The 25131-nt window shown below is 35.9% G+C and overlaps 1 protein-coding gene across 2 annotated transcripts in view; it reads right to left on the bottom strand.

Moving 5' to 3' along the window:
- Positions 1-14785, bottom strand: part of LOC149068220 (cell adhesion molecule Dscam1-like) — a 147840-nt gene extending 133055 nt beyond the window's left edge. For both annotated transcript variants that reach the window (XM_089251598.1, XM_089251599.1), the window contains exon 1: positions 14373-14785. In XM_089251598.1, the coding sequence (XP_089107724.1) occupies positions 14373-14457 (85 nt within the window). In that variant the 5' untranslated portion in view covers positions 14458-14785. The remainder of the gene's footprint in view (positions 1-14372) is intronic.
- Positions 14786-25131: the final 10346 nt, after the last annotated feature.

Below are 25131 nucleotides of genomic sequence, written 5' to 3'. Positions count from 1 at the left end.
CCGTTATAGCGAAAATCTCGTTTAAACGAACACTTTTCCAGTTCCCCAGATAAATTTACATAGGAACAATGCAAAAAGCTAGAATTCCTCTATAACGAAATTTCGTTTTAACGAAGCGATTTGTCCGGTCTCCTGGAGTTCGTTATAACGGGATTCGACTGTATCACATTTATCAACACGACCTTGGGATTAATTATAATCTTAGCTGAATATGATAAATTTTCGATGTTAGACCAAAAACTAATAAATTAGAGTTTGAAAAAAAAAAAAATGTTTGCCTGATTTTACTGTCCGCCATCGACAGTGTCCGCAAACGAAGCGTGAAATACATTAAAGCCCTATTCCACGGTACCGGAGATCAGAGAAGTGTCCTTTAAGGGAGGTTCTACTGTATATAGATTCCGAGTTCAATACCTGCAGCAACGGAAATCGTTCCTGAAGCTATGAAGCTCTGAATAAAAAGACTGACAAGAATTCAATGAGGGGTCTCATACCTTTAAACATGGTGAAAAACTAAGCTCTAATAGAAATATCATTAAAAGTACTATTTAATCATCTATTTATTCCACATTTTTTACACACGTTCTTGATTATACGAGCTATCCTGTGCTGGTATAAAGTTTTACGTACCTTAGACACTTGATTTTTTTGTAAATTTAAAAAAAAAAAGCATTAAAAACAGCTTGCGCTCATGATAAAATACCAATGCAATTGAATAGAAATTGATTTTTAAAAAAAGAAAGCTGTTCAATTCATGAAATGAAGCAAAAAGTTGAGATTTCATTAACTCAATCTTATTTAAAATTAAATTTTAATATTTAAATCTTAAATTCCAAAAAAAATTTTAATTAAAACTTAATTTTAAATAAGATTGAGTTAATGAAATCTCAACTTTTTGCTTTATTTCATGAATTGAACAGTTTCCTTTAATCAATTTTTATCCGATTACATTGATGTCATGGTATTTTTATCATGCGCGCAAGCTGTTTTTAAAGCATTCTTTTTTAAATTTACAAAAAATTAAGTATCTAAGATATGTAAAACTTTATACCAGCACAAGATAGCACATACAATCAAGAACGTGTGTAAAAAAATTTAGAATAAATCGATGGTTAAATAGATTTTTTTAATATTTCTATTAGAGCATAGTTTTTCGCCATGTTAAAGGGTACGAGACCCCTTAAATTTACATACTTCAAGTGATTTTCTGAAGGATTAAAACTAAAAATGGTTAATTCTATGTCTTTTCATGCCGTTCATATTATTTTACGCAACAGTAGCTTTCAGGAACAACAAAAATTTAAATGAACAAAAATACTTAATAGTATGTTTCCGAGAAAAAAAGAAAAACTGAAATTTATTCTTAGAATATTAAGTTATTTCTTTCTTTCTAAACAAAGAAAATAATAACAAAGCTAATTTGGTATAACAAAAAAATAAATAGAAACACTAGGAAAAACGAATACAGCTAAATTCCATTTTTTTTTATTCATAATAGAAAAAAAATTGCATATTTCATGAACTAAAGGAAAAAAAAAACCATCATTCTTAAAATATCTAAAGATTAAAAAATAGAAAAGAATGAAAAATGACGGAAAATAATTTCAAAGATATGATGAGGGACAAAAAAAAAAACGAAACCATTCATTCAGATGTATATGGAAGAAAAAAAAATAGTAACTCGGATGTATATGGAAAGGGAAAACCCGCTATTTGGATGTATATGATGAAGAAAAAGAAACAAACTCAAAAACATAATGAAAAAAAGGGGGATTACTCGGCTGTATTTGAAGAAGGGGGGGAGGGGGGATAGAGAAAGAGACCGTACAAATGTATGTGTACAAACTCCTTTTTCATAGAGATTGAGGGGAATAAAAAAAATTTACAAACGGTGAAATGAAAATTTATTTTCTCTTTTATCATTTGCATATGAATAAAAATTCATCGTTTATTTTTTTTTTTCATTTCTGTTGTTTGTTGCATGAAATATTCATAAACTCGTCAATCTATCAACTAAATTTTCGCTCCGCGTGTGTTTCGTATTTGTAAGTACGTATATATATATATATATATATATATATCGAACATCTTTTTTTGGGTATCGAATATGGAAATTGGAAAAATTTTCTTGACGGCTTTCATCGGCCATTATGATAATAATAATAAAAAAAATAAATAAATGATGTTGCAAGTTTTCTTCTTCCTTTTTTTTTTTTTTTTTGCAATACCGTGAAATATTTGAAAGAGAATTTCTTCATCATATACTGTGTGTGCCGTGATAAATGAGTGAAACGTGCGCGGTTACGTACATGCCAACCGTATTATTCGGGAATTCAGAGAGCTATTTCAGTAATGTAAGGTTTATTTATGTTGTCTTAAAAGTGTTTGCAATTTATTCTTTATTCTAATATGTTTTTAGTGTATATGTGAGTTGGTATGGTGACTGCGAACGACGAGTAACAATCGCAGAAACAAAGCTAAAGCCCGGTTTTCCTAAGAGTAGATTTGCTGCACCGTGTACAGCGTGAAAACGCTGATTGGTTAAAAATTTGAAATTCAGGTTTTTTTTTTTTTTTGACCAATCAGAGTTTTCACGCTGCACGCGCTGTAGAAACCTGCTTCTATGGAAAACCTGGTTTTAACGGGGGTTGGTTCACACAAATTTTCCAAAAAACATAGTTTCGAATTTTTCAATTTTCAAATGCTATGAAATTTTCTACGTCTGTGTTCAAGTTTTTTTTTCCTACCCGTACTAGAAATATTTTTTGAATGTTTCAATATAAACTAGATCACTAATAACAAGCACTAACTCTAACAACAATATAACAGAATGTCACACAGTAAACGTAAGGCAAATCTATATACGTATATAGAATTATAAAATTAGTAATAGCAAATAATGTAAGGCTAACCATGAAAAAGCGATAGCACATCTACTCGATATAAAAATATTTATCAAGTGCCACGAATCAATAGAGCATTATTTAAAAAGAGTTTCTGTTACATTTGCCCCCTAAAATACTAAATCTTCTTCGTGCAATGAACCCTGCGAATATGAGCTCAAATTTCAATCTATATATATAAAATTGATTTTCTGTGTGTGTGTGTGTGTGTGTGTGTGTATGTTCTCTATACAAATCTACAATTTTAGATCGATCGTCGCCAAATTTTGCATATATACCAAATGGGACCCAACTTGAACGATAGGCTACTTTAAAATTTCGTCAGAGCAGGGCAAGTGCCCCAAATGGGCAAAAAACTGTCGGGCAACAATGGTTTTTGGGCCTCAACAATCACTTTCCGAACGTTTACTTTGGTTACCGTGGTTCCCTAGCAATGCGTTTCAGACGTGTATATGCCTTTACAATGGTTTGTCACTTCTTTAATGCTGCTGGTATTTATGTATAATATTTATGCCTATAATGGTTTGCTACATTTTCAATACTCCCGGTAATGAGGTTTTTTGAATGACGTCATAATCATCATCAACATCGCTTTGAGGGTCAGGAAAAGGATGATCCGCATAGAAATCAGTGTCAAAACTGCCGATTTTAATGTAGAAATGCGGAATTTTGGTGGTTTTTTCTGTCACATCAATAATTTTAAAAATGGTATTAAATACTCGATTTTTGAAATATTGAGTTCGCTTAGAGATATACGAAGCCCAGGAGATTAAATATGAAGTAATTAGCAGGACCTACTTCCAGTTGGATATCCATGCAATAACATTGATTTCAACTTTTTATTTATATCTTCTCAAGCATGAAAATTAATGTCCCCGTATTGTCTTTTCATATTCAACTGCATAAATTCATATAGTTTAGGATGTTTTAAAATTACGGGCCCGTAAAGTACATCGAAAAAATTCCACAGCTTTAATTAAGCATTTTTTGAAGCAGAAACAGGCAGAGATGGATAACTTGAAGTTCAAGGGGGGGGGGGGCGAAATAACTAGCACCCTTTAAAAAAAGAAAAATATATATATTTATTTTTTTACGGTTCTTTAAATCTAGATTTGTTTGTTTCATGAGTCGCACAGGAAGTCACCATATTTTTGAACTTAGACACGGTTTGCATGTCCCTCAAAGAAAGAGGGAGATATCACGTGATCTAAAAAGCCTCATTGAAGGATACCCGGGCAACGCCGGGTATTAAAGCTAGTATTTACTAATTTTCAAAAAATATAAACTATGAAGAAATCATGTAATAAATACAGATGATTGATAGCAGTAACAAAATGCTTAACAAATGCTGGAAAACAGTAAGCAATACTGATTGCTAGGGATACGTAAATATCGTATTTACGAAATAAATGCGATAAATGCAAAATTTGCCAATTTTTGCCAGGCTGAAATTTGATTTTTTTTTACTATTTTTAAGCGAAATCTAGGTAATTTACACTTTTTTCAAGTGAAAAAGTCGTAATTTTGGTCAGTACTTGTGAGCGTGCTTGAAAGGAAAACCACAAGCGTCACTTCCTTCTCCTCTGACATTGTGTTAGATGTGATTACAGTCGAGTTCGGTTATAACATAGCCCCTAGGTGATTTTTCCAGGGTGTTTTTTTTTTTTTTTTTTGCAGCATGTTATATCCGGATTGTTTTCTTGGTTAAGACCATTCTTTTAGTTTGTTACATCCACAGTGTATGCTTTAAACATTGTATGTTATAACAGAGGTAAAAATATATAGAAGTGAATGGGCCAAATTTTAAGGATTTCACATCCGTATGTTATATCCACGGTTTATGTTATATCCACGGTTTATGTTATATCCGAGTTGTGTTAGAAATTCACTCGACTGTATATGCAACTTTTTGGAATGTGAAATAATATATAAATAATTAATTTAATAATATTTGGTTAACAGTAAATAATTTGGAAATAAATGTGAAATTTCTGATCTGAATGTTTTTTGCGAATAAATGAGAAATTTCTGATCTGAATGTTTTTTACGAATAAATGAGAAATTTCTGATCTGAATGTTTTTTGCGAATAAATGAGAAATTTCTGATATGTTTTTTTGCGAATAAATGAGAAATTTCTAATGTTTTTTCGTGAAATTACAAATTTTTTTTTTTATTTTGCAAAATTTACGTATATCTACTGATTACACAAATAAGATGGGAAGTGGAGGTACAAATAACCTGATATTAAAAAATTCTTTGCGCTACTTTATATTAAAATAAAAAAGATATAAAGATATGTTATTGTCAAATTAAAAAAAAAAATTTCCGGCAGGTATTATTTATGCTAATGTTTTCCACTAAAATGATCATTTTTCTCAAAACTAAGTTCTTTGTGGGATAAGGAACATTTTTCCGAACACCACTCATTCAACTGTCTTGAAACTTTGTGTGTCTCTCAACACTATGGTGTTACATACTTTAACACGAGGATTTTTCACTGAAATTATTAAAAAAAAAAAATTTCATGGCACAAAATATGGGTAAATCTTTTCGATTTTTGAAAAAGTTGCATGTTGTTAAAGTTTAAAATTCGATAAAAAAAATAACCAACAACTAAAATCCTAAATACTCCTAATAAATTATATAAAACTGTCCATAGTATTCGAGAAAATTTTTAAATTTTCTTTAAAGGTAAGAGATTTTTCCCATAGGAAAGTATGGGTAGCCGAGATCGTGCAACAACCTCCTAGAAACCACATATTCTTCTCGTACCTCCCCACCTCTTATTTTCATTAATTCTTTCATTAATTTTGAAAATAATTTTCATTAATTTTGAAAATAATTTTCATTAATTTTGAAAATATTTTTCCTTAATTTTGAAAATATTTTTCATTAATTTTGAAAATATTTTTCATTAATTTTGAAAATATTTATCATTAATTTTTGAAAATATTTTTTCATCGAATATGAATTTTCATCAATTCTGAAAAAAAATGCGTATATTAATATATAATTCTGAAATACGTATATTCTGTAATTCTGAAATTATTTTTCATTAGTTCTGAAACTATTTTTTCATTGAATGTGAATTTTCATTAAAATTCTGAAAATATCTTTTTCAGCAATTGCGAGAAAATACTTCTTTCAATAATTCTGAAAATACTTTTTTATCATTGGTTCTTAAATATTTTTCACCAATTCTGAAATTATTTTTTCATTGAAATGGAATTTTTGTTAATTCTTAAAATATTTCTTTGAACAATCCTGAAAGTATTTTTAATGTGTTATGAAATTATTTTCCCATTGAATATGAAAATTTTCATTTATTCTGACAATATATTTCTTTCAATAATTCTGAAAGTATTTAGCATTAATTATGATTTCAAGTGGATTGCAAAATAACTGTTTCAACTAATTCTGAAATGATTTCTTACGATAATTAGGAAATAACATCGCTCAATAATTCTAAAATTATTTGTCATTAATTATACAATTATTGATCATTAATATTCTACAATTATTGATCATCAATTCTTAAATTACTCATCTCATCAATTCTGAAATTACTCATCTCATCAGTGCTAAAATTACTCATCTCATCAGTGCTAAAATTACTCATCTCATCAGTGCTAAAATTACTCATCTCATCAGTGTTAAAATTACTCATCTCATCAGTTATAAAATTACTCATCTCATCAATTCTGAAATTACTCATCTCATCAATTCTGAAATTACTCATCTCATCAATTCTTAAATTACTCATCTCATCAGTACTAAAATTACTCATCTCATCAGTACTAAAATTACTCATCTCATCAGTACTAAAATTACTCATCTCATCAGTACTGAAATTACTCATCTCATCAGTACTAAAATTACTCATCTCATCAGTACTAAAATTACTCATCTCATCAATTCTTAAATTTCTCCTATTAGTTCTGGATTTTTTTTTCTAGAGAAGTAATTTTTAAAACACTTTTTTCACTAATTCAGCAATACATGTTATTCATTGAGGATTTCTTTCAGCATTTTTCCACAAATTCTTCTATTACATAAACCTTTTCAACGTCGGGCCACCACATTCAGCTCCATGTTCCACACGTAGCTCGCGGCACATGCATTGAAGACACCACAATCAGCTCCATGTTCCACACGTAGCTCGCGGCCCATGCATTGAAGACACCACAATCAGCTCCATGTTCCCCACGTAGCTCGCGGCACATGCATCGAAGACACCTGATCTAAATTGAACGAATTCGTCTCAAGTTCAAAAACATGTCTTCGAGAAACGATTATTCTGAACCATTTCTTTCAGATAAGACATAGTAATCGTTTGCTGGGAGCCGTAAAATCGTGAAAGCAAGAGTAGAAAATGAATACTTTGGACATTTTTCTTGCTGTTTTTTTCGCACTTCAGAAGTGTCCAAATTCTTAGGAGAGAGAGTGAAAGAGAAAAAAGTAGACAACTCTCATGAATCTTATTTCTTATCACGAAACATGAAATACGATTCGGGGCTAAAAGAGGTTAAAAGATGCGATTTTTCTTTCCAGCGGGCCGTTTCTTTCCGCGTTTTTAAACCGCGGGATATGGGACTTAAAAATGGAGCCGGAATAACCGCGTGGAGAAGCTCTCTCCGTTCTTTAATATTGGCTTATTCTTGACTTTTCGACCGTTTTATTTCTTATTTTTATTGATATTAACGGCTTTTTTCCCGTTCTTTCCGTCGGGATCCCGCGGCAAAATATTCCGAACACGTACGGATCCTGGGAATTTTTCTTCCCTTTCTCTCTTTCTCCCGCTCCCCCCTCATCGGTGCTTATAACTGTGAATGGAACATGAGTAAGAACATCTTGTCGTTGGATTCCCTCCAAATGGAATTCCATGTTCATATAAAAACTGGGAATAAAATAAGAAAAACGTTACCGTTTTGGCTTCCTTTTTATAGCCGGAATCCCCCTACTTTATTTTTATGATACCTACCGTTTTTTTTGGCGCAAGTGGTTGGGCCGTTGAGTTACCCCCCCCCCCGTCCCATTTTCTACCAGGAATGACAATGAGCCAATTTTTAGTCCGCGCCTATGTATCGATTAAGAATTCGGCTAATTTAGAAATATATAAAGTTGGCCTCGGATAACGCGAATTCGATATGGATGCATGCGCCAACATGAGATGTGGAAAGTCGGGTCACCACCGGATGGCTGATTACGACAACAGTTGTAGGAATTGAAAAAGACCCTTAGCATTCCGACAAATAATAACTGGTGCAACTGTGAGAAGTGCAATGGCTTACAAAGAGAGAGATGAACAAGGTTCAAAAATGGGTATTAATTTGCAATTTCAGTCAAGGCTGGAGAGGCCAGTGGTGAAGAAGTGAGAAAGAGAATGAGGGAAATATATTAGTGAGACTGCGGGAAGGAGGGACTTGTGTAAAGTCGCGGACTTTTATTCGTTCATAGTGTATAACAAAGTCGCGGACTATTCGTTTATAGTGTATAATAGCAAAGTCGCGGACTATTCGTGCATAGTGTATAACAAAGTCGCGGGCTATTCGTGCATAGTGTATACCAAAGTTGCGGACTAATCATGCAAGAAAGTGTAAGACGCGGACTTTTCCGTGGAGGGCGTTATTTCTGAAAAGTGTTAATATCTTGTGTGTGAAATAACCCGAGTGATGTACAAGTTGTAACACCCCTGTGAGGTTGTAAATAAAGATCTCAGTTGAAAAGACGAGGAAATCCGGGAGGAGAAGGGGGGGGGGGCTCTTTTGACCCCTTAACGCAAGTTGCATTTGGACCCTTTTAAATTTTACATAAAATTGCGAGCAGCAATTTCGCCTAGCCTCTCTGGGTGGATTCCTCTTGCACGTTCGGATCCTCAGAACCAAGCGTATGCCTCAAGGGATAATGCCATGCATACGTTAACATGAAACAGCCGCGTCGTGAGCTAAATTTTTGCACCAATCATCGTCAGAATAATTCTCACTCAAGCCATGAACTCGTGTCCACCTCGGAATATTTATTCCAGGTGTGCCTCCACTTCTCTTCTGAGAGTTTTTGAATCTCATTTGCATGTAAAATGAAAGATTCAGCCAATAGTTCACGCATTGGTAAAAGGGAGCCTACGGTTTTCAGAGCACGAGTTCTTTCAGTGCAAGACTCCCAGCATCAAACTGAACATTTGGACATCGTAGGAGCTTATCTTTTCCACCTGCACGTACGGGACACAGAAATGGACTTAACTGAAACCCAAATGGATGGGAACACCTGCGCACTCTGATGGGTTCTGTCGAGACCATTACCTTTTAGTAGACAAAAGCTGGAAATAAAAAGATCTTGATATTCTTTAACGATCTAAATATACCGCGGGTCACTTAAGTAATCTGGGAAAGCACCGCAGATCACTTAAATGATCTGTAAATGTGCTGCGGGCCACTTGAATGATCGGGGAAATTTTTGGTTTGCTGTATTTCTGTTGCTGCTGCTGCAACGTCCTGGCTAAGAAAGACTGGGTTGGAAATTGGTTTTTTATTTTCCCTAAATGGCCATAAGATCAATTTCGAGGATATTCAAGTAACACTGAAGAGTGAGGGCGAGCTTCCGTTCAGGGCCGTAAATAGGTTCGGACAATGGGAGCGCTGCCCGGTACCCCCGAACTGAATAGGGCTGCCCCCACAAAAATATACACTCACTTTGCATAATAATAACACTTTCAGGGAGGGGGACCCCAAGCAAAAGTCAGCCCAGGGGCTCTAGAGAAGGCACACTAGGGGCCCTGCTTCCGTTTCCATGATTCTGTATAAATATTTGAGCTGTTTCAAAAAGTTGAAGGGGGAATCCTGTGTTAACCGACCACACTTGAAATTCGAGTCATATACCGCGTACACCGTGGCCTGCAGAATAATGAGACTGGTGATTAATCAAATAACCCCCCCCCCCACTAAAAAGTTAATCTTATCTTCAAAGTCAGGTTCAACAGCCAATCGGTTGCTCGGCACGTCTGTTTGGTGAACCGACTAATGAAGTGGAGTCATTCTAAACGTTTCTTGAATTAATTGGGAAAGCAAAGCTAATCTCTTCACGATCCGGGCAAGCTTTCAAGTTAGATACAGACAGGGGTGCTCTCTCTCTCTCACATGACAATTCTACGCTACAATCCCAACCTCCATCTCCTGATGAAGCAGGGAGGTCTAAATAATGGGCAAACTCGGTTATAACGACATCGAAGATTACGCGAAATTTTGTCGTTAGGGGTCATTCAAGTATTACGCTGGCATCGATGGTCGAAAAGGGGGGGGGGGCGGGGTCCGATTTGCTGAATTTGATGACGGGGGGGGGGGGTTTAGATGATTCTTACGTCACAACCACCCTTTATGAAGATATGAAATGTTTTTCATGGCATCTTATTCGGAGCACCAAAAACGGAATATAAAACTGCTGCAGCCAGTCTTGATTAAATTACTCCATGATTTTAGTACTCGGCTTTTTTAGGTATTAATATATAAGCAGTGTTTCTCAACCACCGGGCCGCGACCCAGTACCGGACCCTGACACTAGTCGCACCGGGGCGCGAGTGATTCACAGTTTAATTTCCCAATTAATTTCTCGTTAGTTGTGTGTATGACCGGGCCTTTCCCTTGGGGGGGGGGGTCATTCAAGTATTACGTCAGCATCGATGGGGGGGGGGGGGACGTTCCCGATTTGCTGACTTTTGATGACAAGTGGGAGGAGGGTTTGGATAATGCTCACGTTATCAACCAACCTTTATGAAGATATGAAATATTCTTAATGGCATCTCATCCGGTGCACCAAAAACGGGAAAAAAAACTTTTCGTTAGTTATTTGGCACCTGAACTAACATTTTTCCTATTGGATAAGTCCCCTACAGAGTGACTTTGGTGATCTCTAAATGTTTCACGGATCCTTCAAGTGCTCAGGAAATTCGTCCGGGCCGCCTAAGTGCTCTGGAACCGTGCCGCGCATCACTCAATCTGATCCGTAATTATGCCACGGATCACTTAAGTAATCTGGGAATGTTCCGCGGGTGACTTGAGTGATGTAGAACCGCACTGGGGGCCGCTTAAGTGCTCCAAAACTGTGCCACATGTCACTCGATGGGTCTCTAAATGTGCCACGGATCGTTTAAGTGTTCTGGAACCATGTTGCGTGTTACTTAAGTGATCTCTGAAAGTAATCTTTGAGGCCTACTTCAGTGATCTGAAAATGTGCCATGGGCCGCTTGAATGTTCCGGAATTGTGCCATGGGTCATTTAAGCGATTTGTAAATGTGCCGCTTAGTTCATTTTTACAAAAATAAGGTTTGGGGGGGGGGGCAAGCCACATCGGATAACCTTCAGGGCCACATTTGGTCCGCGGGTCAAGGGTTTACCATACACGGCTTAAAGTGGGGGTCGCAATAAATTTTTACCTTTTTCTTACCTTTCAAATAGCATTGAAATTAACAGAAATCGATTATAATAACAAATCATATAAAGGTATTTTCTTTCGAAATCTTAAAAAAATGTTTTTCTGTCTGGGGGGGGGGGACACATGAGCCCCCGTGCCCCCACCTCCCGCTTACGTTTCTTATCCCACCAATATGCGTTAGGAGGTAGGGGGCAGTGCTAACGAAATTTTGCTGACAAAGGGGGGGGGGGAAGGGGGCCAAATATTGCTATAAATTTGCTGACGTAATACTTGAAGGGGCCCCTTATAACTCAGGTTGACGTTTTCAAAACATTTTAAGACGGTAAATACGGGATGGACGATAAGTCCTGGACAACTTTTGAATATTGATGAGATATATCTACCGATTGACGCGAAAAGGTGGGGTTTGCACTGAAATGCTTATAATGGTCTAGGTCCTCCAACTTTCCCACCGGTAGCACTCCTCTCTCGCATTCGACGCTTATTCGCGAGCTCTGCCGGCTCCCCAGAGCTGTCTAACAAAGAATCTCTTCTAAGAACCTCTGTCAGGATCACCGCTCCGCGGCGCCCTTGCGAAAGGTTGGAGGCGCACCAGGGTGCTGCGGAGCACAGTTTGAGGACCCCCGGCCTAGAGCATACATTTCTCAATCTGTGGCCCTCAGTGTCATATGATTCGGCCCGCGACCTCAAAATCACATTCGTGAAAATAAACCCATGCGGCACATTCCCAGATCACTTGAGCGACACACGGAACAACACAACGTTATTCCAGATCACTTTAGCGGCGTGCGGCATATTTTCACTTCAACTAAGTGATCCACGCGGCAAACTTTGAGATCGCTCAAGTCACCAGGGGAAACATTCACAGATCACTTAAGTGATCCACACAGCAAACTTTGAGATCAGTTAAATGACCAGCGGTGCAGTTCCACATCACTTAAAACCCGCGGACTTAAGACCCGCAGAAATTTTCAGATCACTTAAGGGACCCGCAGAAGTTTTCGGATCACTTATGTGACCCGCAGCAAATTTTCAGACCAATTAAGTTATCCGCGGTGCGGTTCCACATTACTTAAGTGATCCGCGGTGCTGTTCCACATTACTTAAGACCCGCAGAAATTTTCAGATATGGGACCCGCAGACATCAGATGACTTAAGTGACGCGCAGAAAATTTTCAGATATGGGACCCGCAGACATCAGATGACTTAAGTGACGCGCAGCAAATTTTCAGACCAGTTACGTTGCCCGCGGTGCAAATTCACATACACGTGACTCGCAGCAAATTTGCAGATCACTTGAGTAATCCGCGGTGCAGGTCCACGTCGCTCAAGTGACCCATGGCATTATTTACTTAAATAACACAGTTTCAGATGACCCAAGCTGCCTACGACACATTTACTTAAGTGGCCCGCAATGGGTTTTCAAACCAATGAGAGATGGTCAAAACTCTCCACAGGCTGAGCCCTGCTTTAGCCTCGGGGAAATTTTTTCTCAAATAGAGAAAAATGGAAAATAATTTCTCAGCTCTTGAAACAATTTGGAAAACATTTATAAATTCTAAAAAAAGGCTAAAATTTTGAAGAGATTTATTCCCCCCCCCTCAATCCCCAAATTCCCCAAATGAAGTTAGAAAAGAAATTTCGAAATTACGTGTCACATTTTTCGTGATTCTAAAAAGTGAATTTTTTTTTCAATTTAAATAAAATTTAATTTTCAAACCCCAAGAAGAATGAAGCACTGAAGTTTCGGAAAAAGTTGTCAAATAAAATATTTAAATTTTCTTTCCATACAAAAATAAATTTAGTGAAAAATCAGAAAAAGTTTCAGATCCTCAACAGAATTTTCAAAAAAAAAAATTGGTATTTTGAAAAGAATGGAAATTTGAAAATAATAAACGTTCCTTTTTTTATTTTTTTAATTAAGAAAAACTTCAATAAAATTTAAAAAAAATTAAAAATTTAAAAAAAAATTCAAGAAAATTAATAAAAATAAATAAATTCAAAAAAAATAAATAAAAATAAATAAATTCAAAAAAATTAATAAAAATAAATAAATTCAAAAAAATTAATAAAAATAAATAAATGCAAAAAATTAATAAATTCAAGAAAATTAATAAAAATAAATAAATGCAAAAAAATTAATAAAAATAAATAAATGCAAAAAAATTAATAAAAATAAATAAATTCAAGAAAATTAATAAAAATAAATAAATTCAAGAAAATTAATAAAAATAAATAAATGCAAAAAAATTAATAAATTCAAGAAAATTAATAAAAATAAATAAATTCAAAAAAATTAATAAAAATAAATAAATGCAAAAAAATTAATAAAAATAAATAAATTCAAGAAAATTAATAAAAATAAATAAATTCAAAAAAATTAATAAAAATAAATAAATGCAAAAAAATTAATAAAAATAAATAAATTCAAAAAAATTAATAAAAATAAATAAATGCAAAAAAATTAATAAATTCAAGGAAATTAATAAAAATAAATAAATTCAAGAATAGAAATAAAAGAATTAAAATTCAACGGGAAAAAATTTTTAAAAGAGAAAAACATTTCAAAAGAAAAAAATTTTTAGAGGAAAAATAGAAATTTAAAATAAAAACTTTAGAATAAAAATTTCTAAAGAAAAATATTTCAAAAGAAAAAAAATATTAAAAATAATCAAAATTGCAAAAAAAAAAAAGAAACTTTTAAAGAATAAAAATTTTAAAAAAAGTAAAAAAAAATTAAATTATCAGAAGAAAAAATTTTGAAAACATCAGAAAATTAGGGAAATACTTTTTTTCCCGAATATAATAGAAATTTTTTATGAAAATCCAAAACGTCGACGAAAAAATTCAGTCATGGAAATTTCAGAAAAATTCTAAATTTAATTTTAAAAAAAATTTAAACAATTTCAACAATCACTTCCGAAACATTCATTAAAAAAAAAAATTCCAATTCATAAATTTCATTCGAGTGAAAATTATAAAAACTGATGAGAAAATTTAATTGGCTCTCATAATTAAACGAATAACATTCATAATTGACTCACCTAATCCATAACTCACCACGACGAAATCGCTCACCATTAATATTATGCAAATCATCCCGACGATATAACTCTGTCTAGCCCGCATGGTGGCGCTCAACACACACTCAAGTATAACTAACTATTATTTGTTCACTAATAATTAATTATATTTAAATAATAATTAATTCCAAACTTTTTCCCCAAAAATTCCCAGATCCCGAAAGATTCGAATCGGATTTAAAAAAATAAATCCGGGCAGCCTCTAAAAAAATCCCGAGGAGAAAAATCCAATGGGATCCGTGTCGAGACGGGAGCCAAAAACTCTTGGGAACATCTGGATAGCCGTCGGCCCCGTATCGGGTAAGCAATACTTTGGACGCCCGGAAAAGAGCATTTCGAGGTCCTGGTGTTCACCCAACCGGCCCTGGGTTTACCACTGGGGGAGGGGGGGGGGTTGCCTTCTCTCTCTCACCTTTCCCACCCAACCGTGGAACGTGTCGGGTGGCAGCGCCATCTCGCGGAGAAATCCCGTATCAAGAGGTCACGTGCCTGGAGAGAAATCATTACTTATACCGAGGTTTGGACGTTCTCAAACACGCGCCGTAGAAATGTATACAGAAGGTGTGGGTCGGTCTGGGTCTGCCCGTGCCGTTCCCGGCCCCATTTTTATCGCTGTACATTTATATATATATGCGTATCCAAGTTAATGGATGTCTGGATCCGGGAGAAAAGGGATTTTTTTAGCGTTGAAATACGGATTTTTCATTCGTCCCGGAAATGTTTTCGAAGGGTTTTTTTTTCCGGATAAAGTGATTTGGTCGGTTTATTTTTCAATTTTTGTTGTTTGATGATTGATTGATGTTGAAATTAGAAATATATATATATATATGCATCACGTGTTCAACGCACGGGCCACATGTGATAGAGGAGAAATATTAATGCGGCCCAAATCATGCGATTTTAAACTAACATGAAATATTTTTCTGATACAGTTCTCTTTTTGTTTTCGATGTGTGTGTGTGCAGCCCATAAAGGTTCCCTCTCCTTTTAATGCGGCCCATAACGGTTTTTTGTTTTCTGTCGATGTGGCCCAAAAAAAAAAATGACATCTTTGTTCTGTTTTCAATGTGACTTGAAATATGATTTTCGGATGCGGACCAAAAAGGTTTCTCGACTTCCAGTGCGGCCCAAGATATTAATTAATGTGACCTAAAAGGTCTCCTTTCAGTGTGGCCCAAAACTATTTTTCTTTTTTTTCTAAAAGCTGCCTGATTTCGATGCTGCCCGAAATGTCCCTCCTTCCAATATGGCTCAAAGAAGATTCTCTCCTTCCAATGTAGCCCAAAAAATATTCTCTCCTTCCAATGCGGCCCAAAAAAGATTTCCTCCTTCCAATGTAGCCCAAAAAATATTCTCTCCTTCCAATGCGGCCCAAAAAATATTTTCTCCTTCCAATGTAGCCCAAAAAATATTCTCCCCTTCCAATGCGGCCCAAATAAGATTTTCTCCTTCCAATGCTGCCCAAAAAAGTATTCTCTCCTTCCAATGTGGCCCAATAAAGTTTCTCTCCTTCCAATGCGGCCCAAAAAAGATTCTCTCCTTCCAATGTAGCCCAAAAAATATTCTCTCCTTCCAATGCGGCCCAAAAAAGATTTTCTCCTTCCAATGCTGCCCAAAAAAAAGATTTTCCCCTTCCAATGTAGCCCAAAAAATATTCTCTCCTTCCAATGCGGCCCAAAAAAGATTTTCTCCTTCCAATGCTGCCCAAAAAAATATTCTCTCCTTCCAATGTGGCCCAAAAAAGTTTCTCTCCTTTCAACGCGGCCCAAGACTTTTTTCCCGATGCTGCTTCCTTTCAATGCTCCCCATAATAAGTTTCCCTCCTTCCAGTGCACCCCAAAACATTTTTTATGCGACCGGAATAGGTTTCCTCTCCTTTTAATGAGACCCAAAATTATTTTCTCTGATGTGGCCTGAAATATATTTTTCTGATGCGGCCCAAAAAAAAACAAAAAAAGTTTTTCTAATTTCAATGAGGCCCGAAGTCAAATTTCTTTTTAATGTGACCTAAAAAGGTTTGCTCTCCTTTTCTAGTGCGACCCAAAACTGTTTTTATTTCTTTCGAGGCTCTCCAAAAAGATTTTCTCCTTCCAATGTGGCCCAAAACGGTATTTCCCTTTCTAATAAAAAAAAAAAGAAGAAAATCCACAAGATAGGTTAGCGATATCCCTGATTGACTTGCAATAGTTGTACAACGTCTTTCTTTGCATTAAAGACCACCTTGCAAAGAAAACAACATTGAAGTTGTTAAGACGATGCCGTAGCTCAGGAATGGCCACTGGCCAATCCTTTTCAAAGCCGCGCAACAATCGAGATTATTTTCGATGCTCGTGTCTCTTTACAAGAAGAAAGTATGTATCATCTCAACATGAAGAAACTATGTGTCATGTCAACATGAAGAAACTATGTATCATCTCAATATGAAGAAACTATGAATCATCTCAACATGAAGAATCTATGTAACATCTCAACATGAAGAAACTATATATCACTATGTTTCCTCTCAACGTGAAGCAACTATGTTTTATCTGAACATGAAGAAACTATGTATCATCTCAACATGAAAAAACAATGAATCACCTCAACATGAAGAAACTATGTATCATCTCAACATGAAGAAGCTATGTATTACTATGTTTTATCTCAACATGAAGAAGCTATGTATTACTATGTTTTATCTCAACATGAAGAAACTATGTATCACTATGTTTCCTCTCAACGTGAAGCAACTATGTTTTATCTCAACATGAAGAAACTATGTACCATCTCAACATGAAGAAACTATGTATCATCTCAACATGAAGAAGCTATGTATTACTATATTTTATCTCAACATGAAGAAGCTATGTATTACTATGTTTTATCTCAACATGAAGAAACTATATATCACTATGTTTCCTCTCAACGTGAAGCAACTATGTTTTATCTCAACATGAAGAAACTATGTATCACTATGTTTCCTCTCAACGTGAAGAAACTATGTATCACTATGTTTCCTCTCAACGTGAAGCAACTATGTTTTATCTCAACATGAAGAAACTATGTATCATCCCAACATGAAGAAACTATGTATCATCTCAACATGAAGAAACTATAAATCATCTCAACGTGAAGCAACTATGAATCATCTCAACACGAAGGAACTACGAATCATCTCAACATGGAGAAACTATGTTTCATCTCAACGTGGAGAAACTGTGCATCGCATCACTCTAATATGAAGAAACTTTGCATCATTTCAGCGCGAAGAAACTCGGTGATAACTTAACACGAAGGAACTTTGCATTACCTCAAAATCAACAAAAACTCTAAAAAAAAAAATAAATTCAACATCCAAAAAAAACCCCTCAACAATTTATCAACCAGGAAATTCCTTGACAATTCGAGACCAAGAAACTCCGTAGAAATTCAACGTGAAGAAAAACCATCGCAGACGAGATTTTTATTTTCCCCCCGCTCATTGGTTCTTACCCTTCCATGCAACAAAGTAATGGCGTCATCACCATCATCATTATCAACAACAAGATCAAAGAGAACAGAAATTCCACACTATTCCGAACAGTTTCTGAACAAAAGCTTCTCCTCCACACAAAGCAGGAGAATAGAATGTACTAGAACAGAGAAGGGAATGCTAATGGAATGAAATACCATCCAGTGCCGGCCGTTGAAAGTACTTACTGTGCGTATAATACGAAAGGGCAAGAAATTATATTTATATCCCACTGCAAAGACGACGACTGGAAGATTAATAGCTCTTATCGTAAAGCTCCGTTACCATATCCAGTGTGTCCCGTTATTATATATATATATATATATATATACGTACATACTCCATTCTCGGCGAGCCATAAGCCCATATCGCCAAAACAATGAGGTTAGGCTCAATTCCCTCCCAAAAGCTTATCGTTCCTCTCCTAGGAACAGAAAGATTTCCCAGAGCTTTATTACTATCCACGCTGAAACCTTAGACGTTTATTGGCCCGGTGCTGCCATTCCGTCAAGAGACATATATTTCTTCTAGCCTTGTTGTGGTGATATTCATATATTTTACGGCTTTTTTTTTTTGGAAGATGGGCTCCGGCCCGTTCCAAACTAAGTAACGACTATGATGATAATAATAAAGTTCTATACAGGGTGATTCAGAAAAGATGGGGGAAGAACTTTAAGAGGTGGTAGTACGCACAGAAACAAACAGTTCTCATCAAAGAATGCGTGGTCTAAAATGAAATGCAAACGTGCTACAGGGTGCAACACAGTAAAACCGAGGAAACACGAGAATAACGTATACGTTACAAAAAACAATTTTAATCAATAACGAGTGATTTACAATAATTGCTCAAAAGAGCGACCGCCAACGGTGATGCAAGAAGAACAGCGGTGAAGGAGGGGATTGGCGAACGCTCCGGAATATTCCAGGCATATCGGCAGGTTTCTACAGCTCGCGCAGCGTAAAAACGGTGATTGGTCAAAAAAAAAAAAACCTGATTTTGAAGTTTTTAACCAATCAGCGTTTTCACGCTGCACACGGCGCAAAAGTTCTATTCCTAGGAGAACCCGGCTTTAGGTCCCCTTCACAGTCAAGAGGAGTCTCATACACCAGACTCTTAAGCTGTCCCCACAAAAAGAAATTAAAACACGACGGATCGGGCGATCGTGATGACTAGGCTACAGGACCACCTCTCCCGATATATCGGATTTGGAAAAGTGACGTCCATATAGTGCCGAACCTCTCGCCCAAAATGGGATGGAGCTCCATCGTGCTGGAACCGCAGTTGGAACATCCTCCAGAAAATCCCCAGCTAATCATACTAATAAGAGGGTGAATTATAATGTATTTTCGATTTCGCGAAGAGTATAGTTTTTGGGACACTAATACACAATACACATATTGGCATTTAAAAAGATTTTTCTTTCCACTTTTACAATACGTGTGTTTAATTTTTGTGTGCATAGAAATATTTATCAAAAATATGTATATTTCCAACAATTTGCAGGAACACTAATCATCAAAATTCGAAGAGGTCTATTGAAAAGGGTATAACTATTTCTATTTGCATTTTTTTTTTGTGATATGTTATAAAAATTCAATTATATCGTGTGTGTGTACACGTGCATAATGATTACTGTTTATGATAATAGAACGATAAGAAAGTTGCTTTGGAAAATAGAAATTTAATATAAATTATTTTGACCTTATGGAAGGACAAGGGGCCGTTCAAGTATTACGCCATCATCGATGGGGGTTTCCGATTTGCTGACTTTCGATGACAAGGGGGGAGGGGGGAGGTTTGGATAATGCTTACGTCATCAACCACCCTTTATGAAAGTATGAGTTAGGATTCAGAAGAGCTGATGACGAAATTTTTCTGGCAGGGGGGGTCAGCGTTTTGCTGACTTTTGCTGACAAGGGGAGGGAGGGGGGGGGGGTCAAAAATGGCTAAAAATTTGCTTATGTAATACTTTAACGGCCCCCCAAGCAGTCCCTTGAGGGTCACAAAGTATGTATATGTACTTTCTATTTTGTAACGTGTTCTTTCCAATAAAAAAAATTATATTGATTCTTGCTATTTGTACTCATCTGAAAACCATGCACAATGTATATTTCACATAGTTGCACTCTTTGCTGTTGCCAAAAATACTACAAATAATAAAAGGGGGGGGGGGAAGGGAAAATATATATATTTAATTTTTAAATCCTCCTTTTCCCGTTTTTTTTAAATATTTCTTTTTCCCGTTTTAGTTTGTTGATATTGTTCACTAATAATAAGTAACTGTGTTGATTGGCATTCATTATAAACTTACAATGTATTAGCCAGTATGGGTCTCTAGACACTACCTCCTATATACATATTCCTATATACTATATACAGTCCATATCCTGTATATAGGAGGTAGTGCTCTAGACCCCTCTGGGTAATTTATTTTTTTTTAATCTCATCTTGTGTTTATGTAACGAAATGAAACAATAAAGTGAATTAAATTGAATTGGATACGCATCCTACTCATTTCTAAAGATACGCAAGCCTACGCATTTCTAGAAGTATACAAACCTGCGCATTTCTAGGGGCATGCAGGCCTGCGCATTTCTAGAGTTGCCTAATTCTACGTATTTCTAGGGATGCCTAATCCTACGCATTTCTATAGTCCATTAAAAGCGAATTTCTAGGAACACGCGAAATCTACGTACGCATTTCTAGGAACGCACGAAATATACGTTCGTATTTCTGGGAATACGCAAAGTCTACGTAGCATCTCTATGGATACGAAAAATTAGACATTTCTAAAGACATGCAGTCCTGCGCATTTCTAGGAATACCTAATTCTACGTATTTCTAGAGACACCTAGTCCTACGTATTTCTAGAGACACCTAGTCCTACGTATTTCTAGAGACACCTAGTCCTACGCATTTCTAGGAATACTTAAATCTACGAATTTCCAAGGATACGCAACCCTACGCATTTCCAGGGATACGCCAATCTACGTACGCATTTCTAAGGCTGCACTTTCAGCATGAACTGTTGGAAACCACTGGTGAACAGAATGAGGTGAATTACAGAAAAGATATCACACCTAACAGCTTGAATAAATTCAAATCTCCCCGGAGCACAAAACATTTTGCCTTCGGGGGGCCGCTGAAACCTTCCAGGTGTCCCCGCCCCCGCCTCACCCAAATCGAGCCCTAGACGTCCCAGGCAGGGAAAACTGTGAAAGGACATAAAATTTAAAATCCTTTAGCGTTCTTGAATCCGATTCGATTCCAGGAAAAAAAAACTAATTTGTGCGTTTTTTATGCCCTTGGATCCATTAAAATTCACCCCGTAGATCGTGTTGCGATCATGTTCTCGTGTTGTTCTTTCTTGATCCGGCTCCCCATGTTTGTTTTTGTGGCTTGGGTTTTTGTATATTCGATACACGAATCTTTACACGAGACATTTATTTGCATTGTGTCCTGTCTTCCCATCATCCCCTCCCCTCCCTCAGTAGAGATGTTGCGGGGGGGGACCCCCCTCTTCCTCATAGAATATTCATGAGTTGATTAAGGCCGCGATGGTGATGTTTCCTAAGCGACCTCCTGGAATCCCAATTATCTAATCTTGTTTCGGGTAATCACGGAATGGAATTTCCGCGACATCCCTCGTTCATCTTGTTTTAATTGGTCCTCCATCTGGTTAAAGTTCTCCTGTTGACTCTTCACAGACATATTGGAGGCGGAATCGAATTATATTCGTAGACGATCGGGGTCGTAGCATTTGGGTCGTCAGTGGGGAGGCAAAGCCGCCCTTTTGGGTGTGCTTCAGGTGTGGTCGAACCTGCCCCGGGTAAATTATTGGTGGCTTTTAAGGTAAATTATTTGGAGGTCTCCAATTTTGAAATTGTTTTTTACATTTATATATATATATATATTCTGAATTTTCATCAATACAATTATCACTTACATTAATTCTAAATTTTTCTTCCGTTATTTCTGAATTTCTCTCAATTCTGGAATTTTTTCCCGTTATTTATAAATTTTTCTCAAAAAATTCCGGGATTTTTCTTCAGTTAATTCCAAATTTTCCTCGATTCTGTAATTTTCCTTTCGTAATTTCTGAATTTTCCTCAATTTTAATGGTAAAATGCATATGTGCTGTGTGTGTGTGTGTGTGAAAGTGATGCACAGGTGGTTATGCATAATCACCAATCATTTCGATAAAGAAAGATATAATTTCTCACACATTTATTTATCACTTTTACCGGCGATTATGCATAATTCGCAAATATAAAGGTGGGAAGTCTGATAAATATGGAAAAATTTATAACCTTTTCTTGCCTTCTCTACCCTTACATAATACGTAACTACACATATTTTGCAATAAAAATCAAACTAAATTAAAATAAGTGTGAAGAAGATAAAAACATTCATAACACCGTTTTACCTCAGTCTTGAAAAGTTGGTTTTCTTCACACGTATCAACAAACAAAACCCAACATTACCATTCGAATTCACCATCGTGGACCATCGGCTCTGTAAAGTTAATTAAGTAAATAATTGATGATTTATCCTATTTATACCAACACGAGCTTGGGTTTAAACATAATCTTATTTGAATATGATAAATTCTCGGTTTACGACCAAAAATTAACAAATTAGAGTTTGCCTGATTTTACTGTCCGCTATCGAGAGTATCCGCTAACGGGGGAGTGAAATACATTAAAGCCCTATTCCAAGGGACCGGGGGATCAGAAAAGTGTCCGTTAGTGGGGAGGTTCCACCGTATTGTTATATTTTTAACATTGCATGTTCATAAGAGTTTGAAGTTTTCAAGAGTTCACACGTTTAATATGATATTTTTTTTAGAAAAATAACCTAAACAGATACCCACCTGCGTCCTATGGTGTTTTCCTATACAGGGTGGTAACTATCGACCGCCCAATAATTACACACGTGATTCCTTGTGAAAAAATGAATATAGAAGTGTTTTCCGTTTTTGGATCGGACGAATACTTAAGTGAGTTATAAGCTTTTGAAATTTTGTGACGTGTCATTTTTCTAACGGTCAGTTAGGGGCCAAACTCCGAACGAAAGTACATTTCTTCGCCAGTAGCGGGTTGTCACTTTTTTGAAAATTAACTGAAATATTCAATCCCATTATAGAAGCCAAGTTCGGCCTTCTTCCTTCACGATTGGCACTTTTTCTCTCAGTGCAGTGTGATAGTATAACCTTGTTGTCACGTGTAGTTACGTATTAGTTTCATCCACTATATTGGCAAATTTATCACCAGATTTTTAAAGTGTTAGATAAATGAAATACTTGAAATTTTTTTTTTTAACCAAATCAACACTTTTTTGCCAAAATGAGGTAATTTGTTCTCTTTCACTATCAAGTCAACATTTTTTTGGGGGGAAGGTGCATACAGTGCGTTCTGTTTACTACGCGATCGTTTTTATACGCTGTCGTTTTAATCAGATTACATATTGATCAATGAAACAGGACAATATTTTTTGAGTTATTGAGTCACATTTTTGAGTCACATTTTCATGTGACTCATGAAATTTCTGCATGTTGCAATGACGGTTTTTCATTTCATTTTGACTGCAATTGATTTTTATCGCGATGAAATATTAATAAATATTTACTTTACCTTTTCACAAGAAAGATTCGCTTGTTATGTCAGGAAAGGAGCCAATTGCCCTGGGACCTCTCTTAACAGAGACGGACTTCAGGATTTTGCCGCCCCGTTTCTCTTATACGTGTATTTCGTTTCTTAATTTTTTTCCGAAGAATAATGCCCCCCCCCCCCCCCCACAGTTCTCAATTTTCGAAATTTGAGAATTTTTTATCACCATATCTTTACCGTCTGTTGCTCCAAATATGGTTTTGAGTGAGTCTACTGTCATACGCACATTCATAACATAAATGAGATGCCGTAAAAGTTTTAAACTGTAATCGTGACAATTTGTAACTGTGATCGATTTCATTCATTATGTTTGTTGTGTTACTCAGTTAATTGTGTTGCAGAATTTCAATCAAAAGCTGTGATGCCACATGTAAATCTTCCAGAACTTCTGAATTGGAACTGGAAAAAAAAAAATCTCATCTTAAAATTGTTGGAGATGATTTATTCATTTAAGGGGTGTCATGACCCCCTGAAGTGGAATTTTCAAACATGACTTCAAAAATTATACTAGCTATAATACCCGGCGATGCCCGGGTTTCGTTCAATGCGGCTTTTTTTTTTTATCACGTGATATCTCCCTCTTTCTTTGAGGGACATGCAAACTGTGTCTATAACGGTTAACCAATATGGCGACTTCCAGCGCGACTCATGAAAGAAACAAATCTAGATTTAAAGAAACGTAGAAATGAATATATTATTTTCCCTTTTTTAAGGGAGCTAAGTATTTCGACCCCCCCCCCCTTTTGAACTTCAAGTTATCTATTTCTGCCTGTTTGAGCTTCCAAAAATGCTTAGTTAAAGCTGTGGAATTTCTTCGATGTACTTTATGGGCCCATAATTAATTTCAAAACATCCTAAACTATATGAATTTATGCAGTTGAATATTAAAAGATAATACGCGGAGACATTAATTTTCATGCTTGAGAAGATGTAAATAAAAATTTGAAATCAATGTTATTTTTTTGCCTGGATATCCAACGCAAAAGTAGGTCCGGGGCTAATTACTTCCTATTTAATCTCCTGAGCTTCGTATATCTCTAAGCAAACTCAATACTTCAAAAATCTAGAATTCTATATAATTTTTAAAATTATTGGTGTTGTGAGATATAACCCCATCAAATTTCCGCATTTCTACATTAAAATCGGCAATTTTAACACTGATTTCTATGAGGATCACCCTTTTCCTGACCATCAAAGCGATGCTGATGATATTACGACGTCTATTCAAAAAGCCTCCTTACTGAGAGTATTGAAAATGTGGCAAAGCATTACAAAGGCATAAATTATTATTCATATAGTAACAGGATTAGATAAGTAACAAACCATTGTAAAGGCATAGACACGTCTGAAACGCATTGCTAGGGAACCACGGTAACCAAAGTAAACGTTCCGAAAGTGATTGTCGAGGCCCAAAAACCATTGTTGCCGGACAGTTTTTTGCCCATTTGGGGCATTTGTCCTGCTCTGACGAAATTTTAAAGTAGCCTATCGTTCAAGTCGGGTCCCGTTTGGTATATATGCAAAATTTGGCGACGATAGATCTAAAATTGTAGATTTGTA

Source organism: Pholcus phalangioides, unplaced genomic scaffold, assembly GCF_987345545.1.
Source record: "Pholcus phalangioides strain wild (caught in Gottingen) unplaced genomic scaffold, Ppha-v1.0 ptg000027l_1, whole genome shotgun sequence".
NCBI lineage: Eukaryota > Metazoa > Arthropoda > Arachnida > Araneae > Pholcidae > Pholcus > Pholcus phalangioides.
Note: the sequence above shows the minus strand (reverse complement) of the source record. Positions and strands in the feature narration are given on the sequence as shown.